Source organism: Leptonotus elevatus, chromosome 15, assembly GCF_054856555.1.
Source record: "Leptonotus elevatus isolate MCC_2025b chromosome 15, RoL_Lele_1.0, whole genome shotgun sequence".
NCBI classification, from domain to species: Eukaryota; Metazoa; Chordata; class Actinopteri; order Syngnathiformes; family Syngnathidae; genus Leptonotus; species Leptonotus elevatus.
In genome coordinates, this window is record NC_141253.1 from 907,564 (window position 1) to 924,655 (window position 17,092).

The window sequence follows — 17,092 nt, forward strand, 5'->3', positions numbered from 1 at the left end:
CTTGAAAATGACGTTCGAGTCAGCAGAGGCGACCTCGCTGTTCCTGGACGAACACATCCGGGACACTTTTTTGTAGTTGCCAGGCTTGATTTGTGTCGCTGGCCGCTGAGGAATTAGCGCGTTCCCACAATGCACCGGTGCCGCCACGCCGCACATGTGCGTGTGCTCATTAGTCAGCGGTCAGTCGCCAGGGGTCACGGAGGACGCTTGGCCTCCAGCACGCAACATCGTGATTGGCTATTCAATGTGTGCAGGTCCGATGACATTCCAAATCTCCAAAAAGAACCTTGATTCATTTCACGAGCTCATACGTTCTGTTTGCAAAACAGTAAAGTCCCTTTTTTACGAGATTGAAGGAATGTAAGCATTCAAGACGGACTCAGGAAATACAGGAAAGTAGTCAAGAATGTTTTGGAAAAGAACTAAACTGCCTTCAGGTGGTACTGATTCTGTACGAGACACGTGAAGTGTTAGTAGTAGTAGTGAAAGGGGGGATGTGGCGTGGGTCGGCACAATCGTGTGCTTGTAAGCCAGCTGACTCCCTGTGCAGGAATGCGTGTTTGTGCGTGTGTGTCTGTAGGCTCCGCCCACATTCTGGCATTCTCACATTCTCCACTCAAACCCGCGCTCGCCCCGCAGCCGCCATGCGCCAGCGTCAAGTCAGGGACGGTGGCGGATCGTGGGGGGCGCTAGTAGTAGCAGCAGCAGTAGAACTTGTACTAGTAGCAGCAGCAGTAGAACTTGTACTAGTAGCAATAGCTGTGGTTGAAAAAGTATTTGCAAATGTAGTAGAAGACATGTTTGTTTGCAGTAATTGTTGTAGTGCCGCAGTTGCAATTGTCAAAAAACCAAGCAAGTCTAGTAATAGATATGGTAGTAGTTTTAGCAGGAAGTGGTTTTAATTGTAAATGCACAAGAAATTGTCGTAATTGTTGTAGTGCTGTGGTTGAAATGGTCAAAAACAGTTGCAAGTGTAGTAGTAGTTTTAAATGTAGTAAAAGTGGTAGGCTAGTTCAAGAAATTGTAGTAGTTGTCGTCGGAGCTTTTTTTTTTAAGGTTGGTCAACAATTCAATTTGTTGTTGTAATACTTGCAAGGGTAAAAAGAGTTTTAACGCTAGTTTGTTTTTGTTTTTTGCGAGTATCGTAATTGACGCCCACCCAGAAAGTTTGTCATTTCCAATCGAAGCCTCAAGATGGCGTCAAAGCACCCAAACACACGCACACACGTCCATCCGACCTGACTAAATAAATTTAGCTCCTCCCCCCGAGATCAACATCGTCGCTTGTCACCGGAAGGCACAAATTTGCATTAGACATAGCTTTGGCCTGAACGTGCACGCAAACCCCCCCAAAAAGTAATTTAATAGAATTTAAATCAAGTTTGTGCCTCACGATGAATCGATTACGGCAGCACAATAACAGTCACGCAAACAAAGTGATTCCGTAAACTGCTGTAATATGAATTCTATTTCGCGGCACCTTTTGTGCACAAAGCGAGCATAACACCGCCACAGAGTTGCTTTTTGACAGCGCCACCTGTTGCATCTTCAGCTCACTGCAAGCACAACATCCATTCTTCCAAGTAGCACCTTTTTTTTTTTTTCTGGATCTGCACCAAAATGGAAATGAGCTTTCATGAAGCCCAAAAAAAAAGTGGAGTCAACTTTGTTGGAAGCAGTTAACATTTCTTTATTTCATAACTCATGAAATTTCATTTACACAATACATTTGACTTTATAAGTATTTGAAAATATCTTTTCTTTTTTGTTGTCGTTGCTGGTTTGTAATAACTTTCCTATAATCTTGTGTCAATAATATAGTTCTGTTTTTTTTTGTTTTTGGAAAAGAAAAAAAGGAAAAAGAACATCCACGGACGTGTTAGTTGGTGTCCAGCAGCGTCTTTTGCTGATTTTTGTCCCGAGTGAGGCGAGAGAGAGGCCGATGGCAAAACGCCGCCCTCCTCTGCCGGTATTGCTAAGAATGTGCCCTGGCTGTCTTATAGGCTGACTTCATCCCCCTCGTCCAGTATTACGTTTGTGTGTGTGTGTGTGTGTGTGTGTGTGTGTTGATTGCCGACCTGCAAACTTGCCAGCACGCCAACGACAAACGAGGAGGACGCCGGGAGCCTGTCAGCCTCCACGACACGCACTTTTGGTCACCATTCGAACACTACCGTGTCCGAGTTGGGCGCAAGGTGACACCGCACACCACGAGGCAGATGGACGCTCGTGCACTCTTTTCTTCTTTTTCTCCCCCAATGCTGTGGATGCCCGCGCGTGCGTGCGTGCGCACGTACGGCGGAGGCGGCGGGCGTGCGCGCGCGCGCTCAGTCATCATCCACGTCGTCGCCCTCCGACTCGTCCCGCCTCTCGTACATCTTGTCCCGGTGCCGCTCCTGGATCTCCTTCATCTCGTCGGCGTATCGGCTGAAGGCGCCGCCGAACTTGGCCCAGGCCTTGAAGGGCACCGTGATGGAGTTCCGGTAGCTGGGCTTCACCTCGCTGACGCGCAGGAACACGCCGTACTTGTTGGAGCCCACGTCGAAGAAGAAGCGCTTGGAGTCCACCATGATGGAGGTGCCCTCGGGGAGCTCGCCGAAGCCCCCGGCCGCCATGCCGCCGACCAGCTCGTCGTCGTCGCCGCCGTAGTCGTCGATGAGCTTGGCCAGGGCGTCTCGGAACTCGATCAGGCCCTGCGCCGGAAGGGCAATGGTCTGGCCGGCCACCATGCCGCCCACCGGGCCGCCGAAGCCGGGCCCCCGGTTGACGGTCTGCCGGATCCGCAGGAACCTCCCCCGCTGGTTCTCCTTCAAGTCCAAGTAGTACTTGCGGTTCTCCCGCACCAGAAACTCGCTCTTGAGAGCTCGCCGAGGCCCGCCGTCCTCGCCGGCGGAGGCCTGCGCGATCTGCTCGGGGCTGCTGGGACCCAGCTGGGCGTAGTGCTCGATGAAGTCCCCGAGGTAGTCGCGCACCTCGGCGGCCACTGACAGCGAGAGGGTCAGGCGACTTTTGGAGCCTCCGGCCCCGACCTCGGCGATCTTGATGAAGCGGCCCTTGTTGTTCTGCTTCACGTCCAGGTAGAAGCGCTTGTTCTGGATGTCGAGGCGCTTGGAGGCCAGCTCCTGGGTCTCCTGGTCCCGTTGGAAGTGCTGGAAGCCGCCTCCGCCTCCGCCGCCTCCACCTCCGCCGCCTCCGCCGCCTCCCCCGCTGCTACCGCCGCGCTCACTCCCGCTGTCACCATCCGCCATGTTCAGCTTCTGCCCATCTCCTCCTTTCTGGCCAGCGCGCGCCGCTTTCACGCTCGTTGGGGCTGCGCTCGAGGAGAGGCTCGCGATTGGTCGAAGCGCCTGCCGCTCGCCCGCGTCGCCCCAGTTACAGCCTTTTCATTGGGCCGCTTCCCTTGTCAGTCACGCCCTCCGTCGGAGCGCTTGCGCGCCATTGGCCGACAGGCGAGTTCCGGTTGCGTTCTTCCCAAACTATTTCCAGCCGCTCGTGTCAAACGTCATTTGTATGACATCATGTTTAAGAGCGACGCGTCGTTGAAAGCTGCGGGTGGACGACGCCGTGACGTTAAAAGCACAAAACTGTGATGACCAAAGCACCAAACAACCACTTGGAACAAACGGCATGCCGACGCTTGCTGTCTACCTGCTTTTTCCACTTGAAAAGCAACATGTGACGCTCGTGTGCCTGCAGGGGGCAGCAGAGTTTCACCTACCTCAAATTGACACTGCACTAATAAAGCATCCATAATACGACTATCTGCAGTGGCTTCAAAATAACTCACACCTCGTAGTTCACTTGCACTGATACTGATGTTGAAGTACTGACAATTGGGTAAAAAACAACAACAACAACAACAAAACTGGTAAAAGTAGAAGTACCAATGTAACTGGGCATCTTGTCAACACAAAACAACATTTTAACTGTCTATTATACTATTTAATAACTTTGGGTTATTTTGGAGAGAAAAAAACTCATTACACGTTGCAGGTTGTGACTCGATGTTCATGCTGATAAAACAACTTGCTACCATAACTTTGCTAATGTTACAAATTGGGTTGCAAAAAAAACCCACTCAATTAGCCAAAGATAACGAGTACAAAAATGAATTAGACGTACAATTTTTGGGTTCCAGTTGCTGGGTTGCAGATTTTGAAAAAGGTAAGCCCACTCTGACAAATTAAAGCAAAGAAAGTACAGAATAGAAAACTTCAAATACAGGGAGTAAAAAAAAGTCGTCAGAAAAGAAATATTCAGGTATAATGAAGAATTAAAAAAATATACTTCAGTATAGCAATCAAGTATTTATATGGTACTGTACATCGTTACTTCCCGTCACTGCTGCAACGTGGGTTGAAGCCGTGGTGCAATACCGATGTCTTACAGCGGATGGCGGTGACTCCTGAAAGTTCACAAACACTAATCGAAGAAGACAAAGCGGAAATGATTAGGTCCGTGTTAAATCGCCCCCAAAACACGAACAACTTATTAATGTAGGCTGTATTTGTTAATATTTATTATATAACTCCCATGGTGAAATATGGTGCCGCTAAAGCGAAGAAAAGTGACTCGGACCGGCGGTGCTTCGACGAGCGACAGCCGGGATGACGCGTCTAAATTCCCGCAGGTGGTCCTCTTCCTCCTGGAGAGGAAGATGGGAACCAGCCGGAGAATTTTCCTCACCGAGCTCGGACGAAAAAAAGGCTTCAGGGTCGACGAGGTCTTCACGTATGTTGTCATTTACACTAAAAGTCTAATTTACAAAGCACTTTTCATTTGAAAGATAATGTCAGTGCTACATTGTCAAACTTGAAAATTGTTTCTTCAAAAAAACGAAACAAAACAAAAAAGTTCTCCAAGGTCAGTACCAGCATAACGTTACATTACATGAACTTCTTTCGACACCTGAATCATAATGCTAGCAAACATGACTCAATGGAGTAAATTGTTATAATTTGTTGTATTTCGTGTCACACATTTGTCATTATGTGATTATATTACTCATTGTTAATATTTATTATATAACTCCCATGTGATGTTGATGTCTCATCAGTGAAAATGTCACACACGTCATCTCAGAGAAGAATTCGGGCGACGAGGTCAGAGGGTGGTTGAGGTCACAGGGTCACGACTCGACACCCGCTCGCCTGGTCGACATCAGCTGGCTGACGGAGAGCCTGAGCGCCGGATGTCCCGTCCACATGCTGCAGCGACATCGACTGACGGTAGGAAAAGCACACGAATGCTCCTTTTGCCGCACAAAGTTTTGAAGCAAACATGGATGTTGGTGGTCTGAAGTTCTATAATATTTTGTCTTCGCGGTGGAGGAGCGGCAAACGTCAAGCAGAGACGAGGCGGCGGCATTGTCCATGCCCGTCTACGCCTGTCAGAGGCGAACGACTCTGGACCGCCGCAACGCCGTCTTCAGCGTGCGTCACACTCACAAACACTGCGCAAAACAAACTTCCACATTTTTTAAGTTTATTTAATCAGAACAAAACATGTCACATTATATATATATCAATTTATTTTATACATTATTTATTTATCATGTATTACAGTTTTAGTGATTAGTCAGTTTGTCTTACTTTTTGTCTCAGTTTATGTAGAACATGTTAGGATTATTTTCATTTTTAAAGTATATTTTGTTTTGTTGATATTTGATTTTGATATTTATACCCGTGAATTTTGTGTGTGTGTTAGTGTTTTAGTTATTTAGTATTTTTTGGTTCTGTTTATTGAATTGAAATATTTCAGTATTGTACTTCAATTTGTATTTTAGTGACTTTAATTATTTTTATTTTACATTTTTCACTTTATTATTCTTTTCAGTTTCTGTTGGGGTTATTAGTAAATCGTTTTTTTTGTGTTTTTTTAAAAAAACATTTTAGTTTTATTTAATGATTTAAAATTTGAAGTATTATGTTTGTAATTTGATATATTTATTTTTTACTAATGTACAGTTGAGTTATTTTTGAATTTTTTGTTATGGTTAGTTAATTGAAACATTTTAGTATTGTATTTTATTTTTGTATTATTTTTAGTGCTACATATATATTTTTACTTTTATATCTTTTTACTCTTTTTTTATTTTATTTTTTTTTGCGAAATTTCCACATTATCATTTTTATTTGTTTATTATGGTTCTGTTGGGGTGAGTAAATAGTTTTTGTGTTTTTGGTTTTATTTATGAAAACATTTTAGTTTTATTTTATTATTTAACATTTTAATATTATATTTGTAACTTGATGTATTTATTTTTTACTAATGTAGAGTTTAATTATTTAGATTTTTTTGGTTCTGTTTAGTTAATTGAAACATTTTAGTATTGTACTTCATTTTTGTTATTTTCTTTTTGTGTTATTTGTAGTGCTTTTTAATATATGTTTAAAAAAAAAATATTTAGCAAAATGTCCACATTATTGTTTTTATTTGTTTATTACTGTTTATGTTGGGGTTAGTAAATAGTTTTTTGTGTTTTAGGTTTTATTAATTAAAAACATTTTAGTTAAAAAATATTTCTATTTAATTTTCAGTGTTATATTCTTATTTAGTTTTTTCACATTTGATCATTTAAAAAAACTGCATGCCGGAAGTTTTTTTTTGAAGTTTGTTCTAATTGTTGTTGTTCCCTCGTTCAGGAAGCTCTGTCATTGTTGGCTGAAAACGCCGAGCTCAGCGAGGACGACGGTCGCGCGGTGGCGTTCCGCCGCGCCGCCGCCGCGCTGAAGGCTTTCCCCGAGCAGGTGACGGACGCCCGGCGGCTCCGAGGATGCCCGTGCTTGGGCCGACACTCGCTGGAAGTCATCCAGGTGGCCGTCCGGAAGGTTCTCGCGCTTGCGTTTTGTTCGGCGTTGACTGGCGCCGGCGTTGTCTTGGCAGGACATTTTGGAGAACGGAACATCCCGCGAGGTGGAGGCCATTCGGCGGTCCGAGCGTTTCCAGGCCTTGAAGGTCCGACCGGGCTCATGTATATAAATAAATGACTAAAAGTGAAAATAGAAACGGATATAAAAAAAACATCATTCAAAAAATGTATCCAGATGTATTTATTTATTATTATATATATGTTTTGCTGTTTTTATTTCCCTTTATATGTATTTTTTTATTAAATTTTTCAAATCTGTTTTTATTTTCACTTTTAGTCATTTATTAATTTTAGAATTTTGGCAGTTTTGGTCCTCCAGCTCAAAGCTGTTTGGGAAAATATATATTTGGTGCAAATAATTCCAAGTACATTCTGAAAATATTCCCACTTTTTGATTATTATCTTCTTATTGCGGACGAATTTGAAATGCTGCTGAATTGTGCTCGTGTTCCAGCTGCTGACAGGAATCTTTGGCGTGGGAGCAAAAACGGCGGCCCGGTGGTTCCGAGAAGGCATCCGGAACCTCCCTCAGCTACTCCAGTCGGGATGCGCCCTCAATCGAGCGCAGCGTGCGGGTGAGCGTCGTTAGCCGCGTGCGATAAGTCGCCACTCGCGACTTCCTCGACCGACCGCGTCCGACCGCGTCCGTCCGTCCGTCCTTCAGGCGTGGCTCACTACGACGACCTGACGCGGGCCGTCACCAAAGCGGAGGCCGACGTCGTCGGCCGAATCGTCGAGGAGGCCGTCGGCGCTGAGCTGCCGGGCGCCCGGGTCGTTTTGGTTGGGGGCTTCAGGAGGTAAATCAACTCATTCACTGCCATTGACGGCTATAGACGTCAAAAATTCATTTTGAACTATTTCTATTAGTTTAACATTTTTTCCCACTTTTGTTAACAAGAGTATGAAAACCTAGAATTTTTTTTTATGTACATTTAGAACAGATATAACATTTGTGATTAATCGTGAGTTAACTCGTGAAGTCACGCGATTGATTACGATGAAAGAATTGAACGGCCTGACTGACGTGTTCACAGCATGACGTGAGCCTTGAATCCGCCTTAAGTGGTATTAAAAAATGGCATTGCAAAGCGTGAAATGTGACTCGGCGCGACCCGCGGGAAGCCCAATTATGTCAGCAAGGCGGCCGGCTGGCGTTTCTTGCAGGGGGAAGCCGAGCGGCCACGATGTGGACTTCCTGATCACGCACCCGCAGGAAGGACGGGAGGAAGGCCTGATTCCAAAAGTGGTGGCCCGCCTGGAGGCTCGGGTGAGCGCCAGCAATTCAAACCTTGTGTCGCGATGTCACCGACGAACGCCATTGACTCCACGTGACGCGTTGTTACTCTGAACTCGCCGTAACGCGCGCGTGCGCCACACCAGGACTTCCTGTTGTACCACAAGAGCAGCAGAAACTCGTACGCGGAGGCCAACGCGGCGCCCGCCCGTCCCGCCTCCGGCATGGACCGCTTTGAAAAATGTTTGTCCATCTGGAAAGTTCCCACGCCGGAGCCGCGCTCGCGCCGGGACGACGCGGCGCTCCGACGCGGCGAGCGCGGGCGAGCCGCGCGCGTGGACCTGGTGGTCTGCCCGTTCAGCCAGTTCGCCTTCGCCCTGCTGGGCTGGACCGGCTCCAAGGTAACGCTGGCGGCGCCCCCCGATGGCCAGGCGGCGGCATGACGCAAAGTTTTCCCGCTTGCCCCGGCAGTTGTTTGAGCGCGAGCTGCGACGTTGGGCCGCCCGCCGGAAGAACATGTCGCTGAGCAGCCACGCCTTGTTCGACAACGAACAGGTGCGCTTTCCTTCTCCTGATGCCGAACCAGATGAGAAATTGTTTTCCCGCATTGCAACAAAAATGTGTGAAAAGGATTTAGCTCATGTTGTCCTTAACGTTCATGAAGGTCACTCGAGGTGGAACGATTAATCAATAATCAATCATTATTTTGTTCGTCAATTAGTTGTTTAGCAACCTTGTTCAACTTAAAATTGTCCAAATTGTCCAAAATGTCAATATTCTCAATTCCAATGAATCGACACACTCGACGAATCGATCAGGCGTCACATGATCAATCCCACTTCCTGTTTGGCGGTGACATCACTTTTGGCTTGTGTCCGCACGACAGCGCGAATACCTGCCAGCCGCGACGGAGGAGGACATTTTTGCTCGTCTCTCGCTGGATTACGTCCCACCTTCAGAGAGGAACGCCTGAAGAAGGACGTTTTCTCCTCGAGCCGGTGAGACGCGCTTTTAGGGCGTTACGGTCTGCTTGCATCGGGGCACAGGCCAGTGAACCCACCAAATCCTTCGCATGAAGTTTTGGTTGTGGTCCAGAACATTTTGGGGGCGCTATTAATCAGGACTTAATTATTGAACGAGCTTTTCGTGTTTGGACCTATTTTTGTTCAAGTGTGGACAAAAAGGATCCTGATTGAAAAGACATCGTGGTCCGCCTCCAAAGATTCTGTTGCTCAGAAAGTGGCTCGTTCCATGGTAAAGAAATGCACTCGTCGTTAGTTACCGGAAGTCAAATGTTTCTGGTCCCCACCCCCATCTTCTTTTCTTGACACTGTTAAATGACCAAATATGGTCAACAGTTCCTGTGGTCGAAAACACAAAGTGGAATAATCATCCATTGAAGTACAACAATTAACTGATTAGGCGGCCGCTTAATCAGTTAACAATCAATTGATCATTTAAAGACCTTGTTCAACCTAAAATTGTCCAAATCTTCGTCATTTCAGGAAATAAGGAAATATTGCGCAATTTCTGTCATCTATGTTGAATAAAAAAAATAAAAAAAAAGAAGACTTTTGCGAACATCGTATTTTGCTTTGGAAAACAATGAACAATATTTTTGCCGATTTTCTGACGGATGCAACAATTTATGTTTATGTTAAATGTAAATCATGTCACGTTTTGGAAAATAATCAACAGATTAACGCATGATCAAAATAATCCCGAGCAGTCCAACAGTTCCAAGTTTGGGGAAAAGATCGAGTCGCAGACCGCGTGTGTGTGCGTGTGCGTGCGCGCGCGCGCGCGCGCGTGTTAAGTGTTAGTGGTTTCCGTGGCTTGGTGCTAACAGCCTCATTAACCTGAAAATGGGCAAGCCCACTTCAAAGCAGCGTCGAACCTCACACGTCCTCCCGTCAGGATGTCACTTTTTCACCTTGATTTTTTTGTCAAGTTTTACTTGCGCAACTCATACTTGTCATTAAAAAAAAAAAGCACGAGACGAGACGGCGAGTTCCCGCGGCGGCGTCCTCCAGCCGCCGGCGCCGGCGACTCTCCGTCCGTCCGTCCGTCCGTCCGTCCGCTGGCTCAATGTGGGAATGAAAGTGACGATGACGTCACACGCCGCCCGGCTTCATTTTAGCGTGTTAGTCTGTAATAATAAATATATTCCATCTTGTATTTGAGTTAATAATAAAAAAAATTATTTTTGGGGATCTCAACATTTTTGGGATGTTGTTGCTTCTCCCGAGAAACAATCTCATGTAACATGTAACTGACGGTTAACACTTGTGTATTAAATATGTACCATCACATTTAGTTGTGCAACATAAAATGAATCCTTGTCTTATGTTGCGGGTCAGATTGACCCCAAATTCAAAATAATTTTCTCGGATGAAGCATGACTTCATACGTGTAATGAGATGCAAAGTTAAGTTTTTGGGCCCTTTTGCATAACGATGCACGCATTTTTTCTGCTTCTCAGAAACAGACGCGACATGAAACTTGACGGTTGACTTGTAAATATGCACCTTGATGACATCACTTTGCAACGATACACGCTAACGTTTGTAACAATTGTAGCGTCATGTGATGCTGAATGTCGTCACTTCATAATAAACCTCCGCAAATGATGACGTCACCTAAAGTCCTTGTAGCGTAGAGACCTGACATGCGGCCGGGGGGGGGGGGGGGGGTGGGGGGGGGGGGGGGGTTCTGGGGAAGGGACCGAGGGGCGTCATGGCGGGAGGGGGCTGCCGCGCCGGCTCGTCTCGTCGGCCCCATCAAAGCCCGGGGAGCCTTTGATGGGCTGATAGGGATCAATGGAAGAGGGGAAGCCGTCCTAACGGAGGCCTTTGCAGACGGGGGGGCGGGAGCCGGTCCACGCCGGAGACTTCAATCATCGGCGCTGGCCAATCCGCTCGCGCGTCTGCTCGCCTGTTGCCAACAGCGCCCAAGACTCCTGGGGGGGGGGGGGGGGGGGCTTGGGGGGTGTTTGCGTGTCTACGGAGGCCTCGATACGCCAATCCGACGTCGGCGCGTCGTGTCAGAAAATGAAGTCATTCCCCTCCGCACCATCGGGGGCGGTAGTCGTTATTCCGAAAGGCAAGCGGCAACCTCTTTACTAATAAGTAACGCGGCGGCCAGCTGGCGAAGCCTCGAGACCGCCGGACGACTTTGCGAATCTTCTTGCTGAAATATGATCATGTCCTCTTTATGGGGGTCTTTAATATTCACGTGTGCTGTCCTGAAAAAAACCCATAAAGTTGCGTTGAGTACTGTTCATCCGCGTTGATTCGCTAGCTAGCAGCCAATCACAGCGCTCACACGCCTCCGACGGCGATTCAACTTGCTGGAAACGCCCCCGTCCTGTTTTAGGCCTTAACAGGAGAGCAAACGGGCCCATTTAAGACATGAATGGAGCCAATCACAGGGCGGCTCAGAACGGGGATTTCGTCAATGATAGGGGTGCTCAAGGGGGGGGGGGGCATAGCGGGGGTCCCACGCACTCCTGTCGTCTGCATGCGTCCACAGCACGTGAACAAACGAGGCCATTTAAATCAACATAATAAACATTTGGATGCTCGGTTGAACCAAACAAAAACGTCTTTTTCTATTCTGAGGCGTGTGAGCCAATCAAATGCGTCCTTTGATGTCCCGGCAGGAACAGACGAGCCGGCTGGACTCGCCCCCCCCGCTGCCGATTGCGATTGCGAGGCCGAAGCCCGGACTCGAGCTCGCGTCCTCTGCACTGCGAGGCGGACGTGCGAACCAGTCAGCCGCCGCGCCGTGTGTTTTTATTTAAATAATTAAAATGCGACATCATTTTCCCAAAAATTTATTTTTATTTGATAAAAATAATGAAAGAAATCAAATATTAGGGTAACATCAGCTATTTAGTAAATATTTTACAAAGTCATTAAAATATTGTGGGAAATGAAAATACAATTTTAATTTAGAATATTTAAATTGAGTTCAAATGAAAAAAATCATGATTTAGTGACCCGCGATTCCAGTCAGGATAGAAAATGGAGGGAGGGTTTACCGAATACGGTGTACCCCCCCCCCCCCCAATAAAGTAATTAATTAATTAAATTATTAAATTTATGAAATAAATAATTAAGTAAATTGCATGAAACGAAAAGGCTGCCTGTAAATTGATTTTAGGAACGTAAACAGGAAAGTGATTTTAATGACAAAGTACTTAACCAGTGATTTAGTTTTAGGTTTTTGTTTTTAGTCTGTAAAATGTCGTTCAAGTGCATCATCAGCAATAATAATTATGTTTCTCAACAATTAGTAGCACTTTCAGTGGGGACACCCCCCCCACCCCCCACCCCCTCACCCCCACCCCCCCCTCGTAGTCTCCACCGCATTGAATGTAAATGATTGCAGATCAATTATTGATGGAAGGAAGACGATTGTTTGCGTTGCTCTTAATCCACTTTAATCTGGGATCATTTTGGGATTAGCTCTTGATCAACTCACCGCTCGTTCTCCTCGATCGCTCCCGGCGGCCGTTTCGGATTCGGGCCAGCGATTCGCCCTCGCCGCTCGGGTGTAATATTTCACTTTGAAAATCCTTTTGGAAATAAAATACAAATACTAAACAATGTAACACAAATAATGACTATAAATAATGACATTAAATGAATCAAAATTTTAATTGAAAGGAAATTTAAATGCAACAGTTTTTGGTGCTGTGTGGGAAAATGGCGACGTTGGAATTTCAAAAATAGCCCTAAAATAATAGCAAAAAAGGCTTCTTTCATTTGCTGTGTTTGGAATCGTTGGCGATGTTTGCGTGTCGTCAATATTCGGGTCCGAGGTGGCAAATCCAAGTCCTGAAAGTAAAAACCCTGCCACAGTTTGGCTTCAACCCTCGGTGCTAGCTAGCTTGATAGCTCCCTAGCTAGCTCCCATTGTGTTCGTTTACCTGCTGGGGAGCTAGCTAGCTAGATAGCTAGCTAGCTCTCTAGCTCGTACCTCGGGTTGAAGCCCAAACTGTGGCAGGGTTTTTACTTTCTGCACCTGGATTTGCCACCTCTAATTCAGGTTATGTTGAAAATTCTGAAAATTCTTAGAAAATTCTTAGAAAATTCTGAAAATTCTTAGAAAATTCAGCTTTTTGAAATATTCAGGTTTACACGTGGACACACTTGGGCGACGTTGTTTTACGCAAATAAACATCATTAACGCTTTTGACCTTCGCCGACACTGGATGTAGAAAATAATGTGAAAATGCCGCAGAGAAATCCATTTTCACGTAAGGCTCAGTGGCAACGCAAGATGGCCGCCAAAACGATTCTTAAGGCGTTATGATGGTTTTAGCGTTTCCGTTTTGTCTACGCTGATGTTGGAAATGTTTATTTCCATAGAGATGCGCGTCTGAGGTGTGTCTGCTGTGTTTTAGGAGGCAGCAGGAAGGTAGTTGGGGGGGGGGGGGGGCCCGGGGGGGGGGGGGCCGGGGGGGTCAGACTCACTGGAGCCACCACGTAACAGCCTCATTGAGACTGAATGAGACGCTTTAATGACTGCACTTGTAAGAGGGACGGGGCGGGTGTGAGGGGTCGGGGGGGGGGGGGGTGCGCTTTGATGTGCGCAGAGGCGGGACGCGGCCTATAAATACAGCGATGCGTGCCCCCCCCCCGCCCCACTTACCTGAACCGGGGGTCGACGTCATGAGGGGACACTTCTCCATCGAGTGGATGGCCCAAAGCAGCCGGCAGCTGGTCGGGCCGGTGGCGCCCGGCCTCGCCGGAACCCACGCCGAGAGCCTGCCGGGATTCTACCGGAGGTCCGACAACGACGGCGGAGGAGCGCCGGCCAAGAGGCCCAAGATGGACGCCCGCGACGACGAGATGGACGCCCGCGGCGAGGGCGCCAAAATGCGTGAGTCTGTCGTGAATTTATTTACACGTACACAAATGTTTGTTTGTATAAATATGTTAAAAATTGAAACTCATACGTTTTCATTTTAATTATTGAAAAAAGTCATTATTTTCAAAATATGAGTTGGAATTTATTAGGAAATATTTTAACAATACAAACTTGAAATATTTTTAAAAGTATTGTTAGACTTGAACATAAGATATTTCATAATTATTTTACAATTCAATTAAAAGTTCAAATTTAAAAATATTATTTTCAAAGCAAAAGATTTTTTTTTTTAAAGCAATTATTTACAGAAATAACACATTAAATGAAGTCAATCAAAAAGCAAATGTTTCTCTAGTATATAGAAATCAATATTTTGTCACTTTTATAAAAATGATGAGCACACTGTGTTTTTGCGTGTGCGTGATTGTTTACTGAACCCGCAAACCTTCCCTGTCGCGCTTGCAGCATCCGAGGCGGAGGAGGAGACGTCAGGCTACGAGAGCGAGCGCTCCCTTTCGCCGCCGGCCGCCGCCGCCGCCGCGTCCTCTTCGCCGCCGTCGGGGAGGAGGCCGCGCACGGCCTTCACGGCGGAGCAGATCGGCAGCCTGGAGCGGGCGTTCAAGAGGAACGCGTACTTGGGCACGCAGGACAAGGCCCAGCTCTGCCGCAAACTCAGCTTGTCCGACAAGCAGGTCAGTAGCGCGCCGCGTCCGCTAGCGCGCCGCGTCCGCTAGCGCGCCGCGTCCGCTAGCGCGCCGCGTCCGCTAGCGCGCCGCGTCCGCTAGCGCGCCGCGTCTCAGTTAGCCCAGTTTGCTAGCTTATGCTCGGCCTGAGCCTCCCATGAAAGAATGGAACGATCGTGAATCCTTTTTGTTTCTGTAACACGAGCTGACGTTTGCGTACGTGATCGGAGGATGCCGTCGGTGCTTTGCCGCCATCTGGTGGCATCGAAATGAATTGCATTTCCATTTCCAGCGAGTGACCCAAGTTCAAACGTTCGATTTACAAAATTGATGGACTTTATTCTGATTTCTCGTATAAATTGTCCTTTTTTCATAGCATTGCAACTTTTTTTTTTATGAAAGGAATTTCGGACATTTTCTTGTCAAATTTTCCAAAAAAGTCTCGTTGAAATTTTCTTTTCTTTGTGATTTCGATCTTGTAAAATTCAACCACTCTCATCGTTTTTCTTCTTGTAATATTACAACTCGTGTTGTTCCGATACCGTTTTTTGGCCCCCGATACCCAGCTTCGATACCATAACGATATCAAGCCAATCGGCGATCTTCGCTCGGCGTGAACGCGTCACACGTCGGCGAATGTCGTGCATGAGCGAGACACAAGATGCTGCATCCAAAGTCCTCTATTAGCGTCAGAATTTATGGTATCGGCATGTTACTTGTTAGTACTCGCCGATACCGATACCACTGTTTCAATGCAGTATCGGGCCTCTGCCCACACAGTATCGGTATCAGAACAACACTAATTACAATGAGTCTAAAATCTCACTTTTTTTTTTCTCATCCAAACATTTTTGCACAATATTACGATTTTTGATCACTTTTTCCTCATACCTGTTTTTATTATTATTATTTTTTTTATCTCATACACAACATCGTCACTTTCTCCATCAAATTCGTTTTTTCGAGAACTTTAATGTGGCATTGCAATTCTTTTCCTCTTGGAAAGTCATGGAAACGTTACAACTTATTAAAGTTTAAGTTCTCTTTTTTTTCTCTGAATATTGACTTTTTCCATTAATTTATTTATTTACTTTAAAAAAAAAAAGAAGTTTTTTTTCTTGTAACACTGCGACTTTTTTCTTATAAAATGTCCAACTTATAATGAACTTTTTCTCAACATTATGAATTTGTTTTCATTTTGAAAACTTTTTCTTCTCAATTGTGACTTTTTTTCTCATAAATTCCGATTCTTGTAACATTGTGATTTACAAAAAATTGTTCACAAAACATTTGCAACTTTTAATCATATTTATTTATTTAATATGTCCAACTTTTTCAGATTCGTCCCTAAATAAATGTCTCTTTTGTTTTTTCTTGTCCCCGCAGATCCGAAACTGGTTCCAGAACCGCCGCATGAAGCTGAAGCGGACGGTGCAGGACGCGCTGGCTCACGCCTGCCAGGCCAGCGCCGCCTCGCACTTTGCGCCCTACCCGGAGCTGCAGGCGTACCCGGCGCCGTACCCGCGTTATCACCCGGTGCCGCCGGCGCTCCAGGATGCCGTCGCCGCCGCTTTGGCTCACCCGCCGCACAACCTCCAGTACGCCTCGCCTCTGGACTCGCACTACCAATACGGCGGCGGGGCAGGCGCCATGTTGCCCGCCGCCACGCCCCCTCCCCCGCTGATGGCCGCCTACCCGGCGTACTCAAAATATTACTGACACACACTCTGTCTTGCGATGCTAATTGGACCTTTATGTTGTTGCTATGAAGGTGCGTGTGCGCGTGCGCGTGCGCGTGCGTGTGCGTGTGCGTGCGTGATTATTTGTCTTTTTTTTGCAATAAAATCCAGCCATCTGTTTTCCTGGAATGCTTTTTTTCCTTCAAAATAAGACGTTTGCAAACATTCGCTTTTACTTTGGAAAACATTTGCGATGATCTTCTGACCAATCAAACCCGGAACTGAATCGTAATTCATTTACATTTGTGCTTTTTCTCGACTGCCGATTTGAAATAATGTCCTGTTTTTGAATAAAGGAATGGAAATGTAAACTTTTTAAAAAAAAAATCTGGTTCATTGATTAATCAACAAATAATTAAAATGACACTTTAAAAACAGTTGGGTGAAAAGCAACCCAATTATTGATCCAAAATGTTCTGCTCCACCGTTTTTTATGGGTGAATTGGACCCAACTTTCTGGGTTGTTTTGTGCAAAATGACCCCATTTTTTTCACTCAAAGTTGGTCAAATCGACCCAAGTCGAGGGTCGGTCCATTTTGGACCCAAAGTTGGTTCTTTTTGACCCAACAGTTTTTAGAAAAATAATAGTTAGTTGTGGCCTTTGACACGAGGTGCTAAACAAATGCTTGTTTATTGCTAGTAAAAAAAAGAAAGTTTTAGCTGACTGGTGTCACATTTTGGGTTGAAA

General features: G+C 46.0%; 3 protein-coding genes across 6 annotated transcripts; 2 read left to right on the forward strand and 1 right to left on the reverse strand.

Moving 5' to 3' along the window:
• Positions 1–1,665: 1,665 nt before the first annotated feature.
• LOC147161412 (transcriptional regulator protein Pur-beta) lies at positions 1,666–3,282 on the reverse strand. The gene has a single exon (XM_086096745.1). The coding sequence runs from the start codon at positions 3,246–3,248 to the stop codon at positions 2,328–2,330; it is 921 nt and encodes a 306-aa protein (XP_085952871.1). The 5' UTR covers positions 3,249–3,282; the 3' UTR covers positions 1,666–2,327.
• Positions 2,034–10,078, forward strand: polm (polymerase (DNA directed), mu). Of its 4 annotated transcripts, none has more exons than XM_086096743.1 (11): positions 2,037–4,731; positions 5,057–5,228; positions 5,331–5,432; positions 6,645–6,815; positions 6,886–6,957; positions 7,326–7,446; positions 7,536–7,668; positions 7,994–8,138; positions 8,252–8,506; positions 8,577–8,660; positions 8,992–10,078. In XM_086096743.1, the coding sequence occupies exons 1-11, from the start codon at positions 4,544–4,546 to the stop codon at positions 9,076–9,078; spliced, it is 1,530 nt and encodes a 509-aa protein (XP_085952869.1). In that variant the 5' UTR covers positions 2,037–4,543; the 3' UTR covers positions 9,079–10,078. The 4 variants fall into 4 exon arrangements, with proteins under 4 accessions (XP_085952867.1, XP_085952869.1, XP_085952868.1 ...); XM_086096744.1 differs by having other exon boundaries at positions 2,040–4,731; positions 8,036–8,138; XM_086096741.1 differs by having other exon boundaries at positions 2,034–4,731; positions 8,577–10,078.
• A 3,639-nt stretch (positions 10,079–13,717) lies between these two features.
• Positions 13,718–16,715, forward strand: ved (ventrally expressed dharma/bozozok antagonist). Its single transcript, XM_086097239.1, has 3 exons — positions 13,718–13,994; positions 14,448–14,674; positions 16,052–16,715. Exons 1-3 carry the CDS (start codon positions 13,736–13,738, stop codon positions 16,382–16,384), a joined length of 819 nt encoding a protein of 272 aa, XP_085953365.1. The 5' UTR covers positions 13,718–13,735; the 3' UTR covers positions 16,385–16,715.
• Positions 16,716–17,092: the final 377 nt, after the last annotated feature.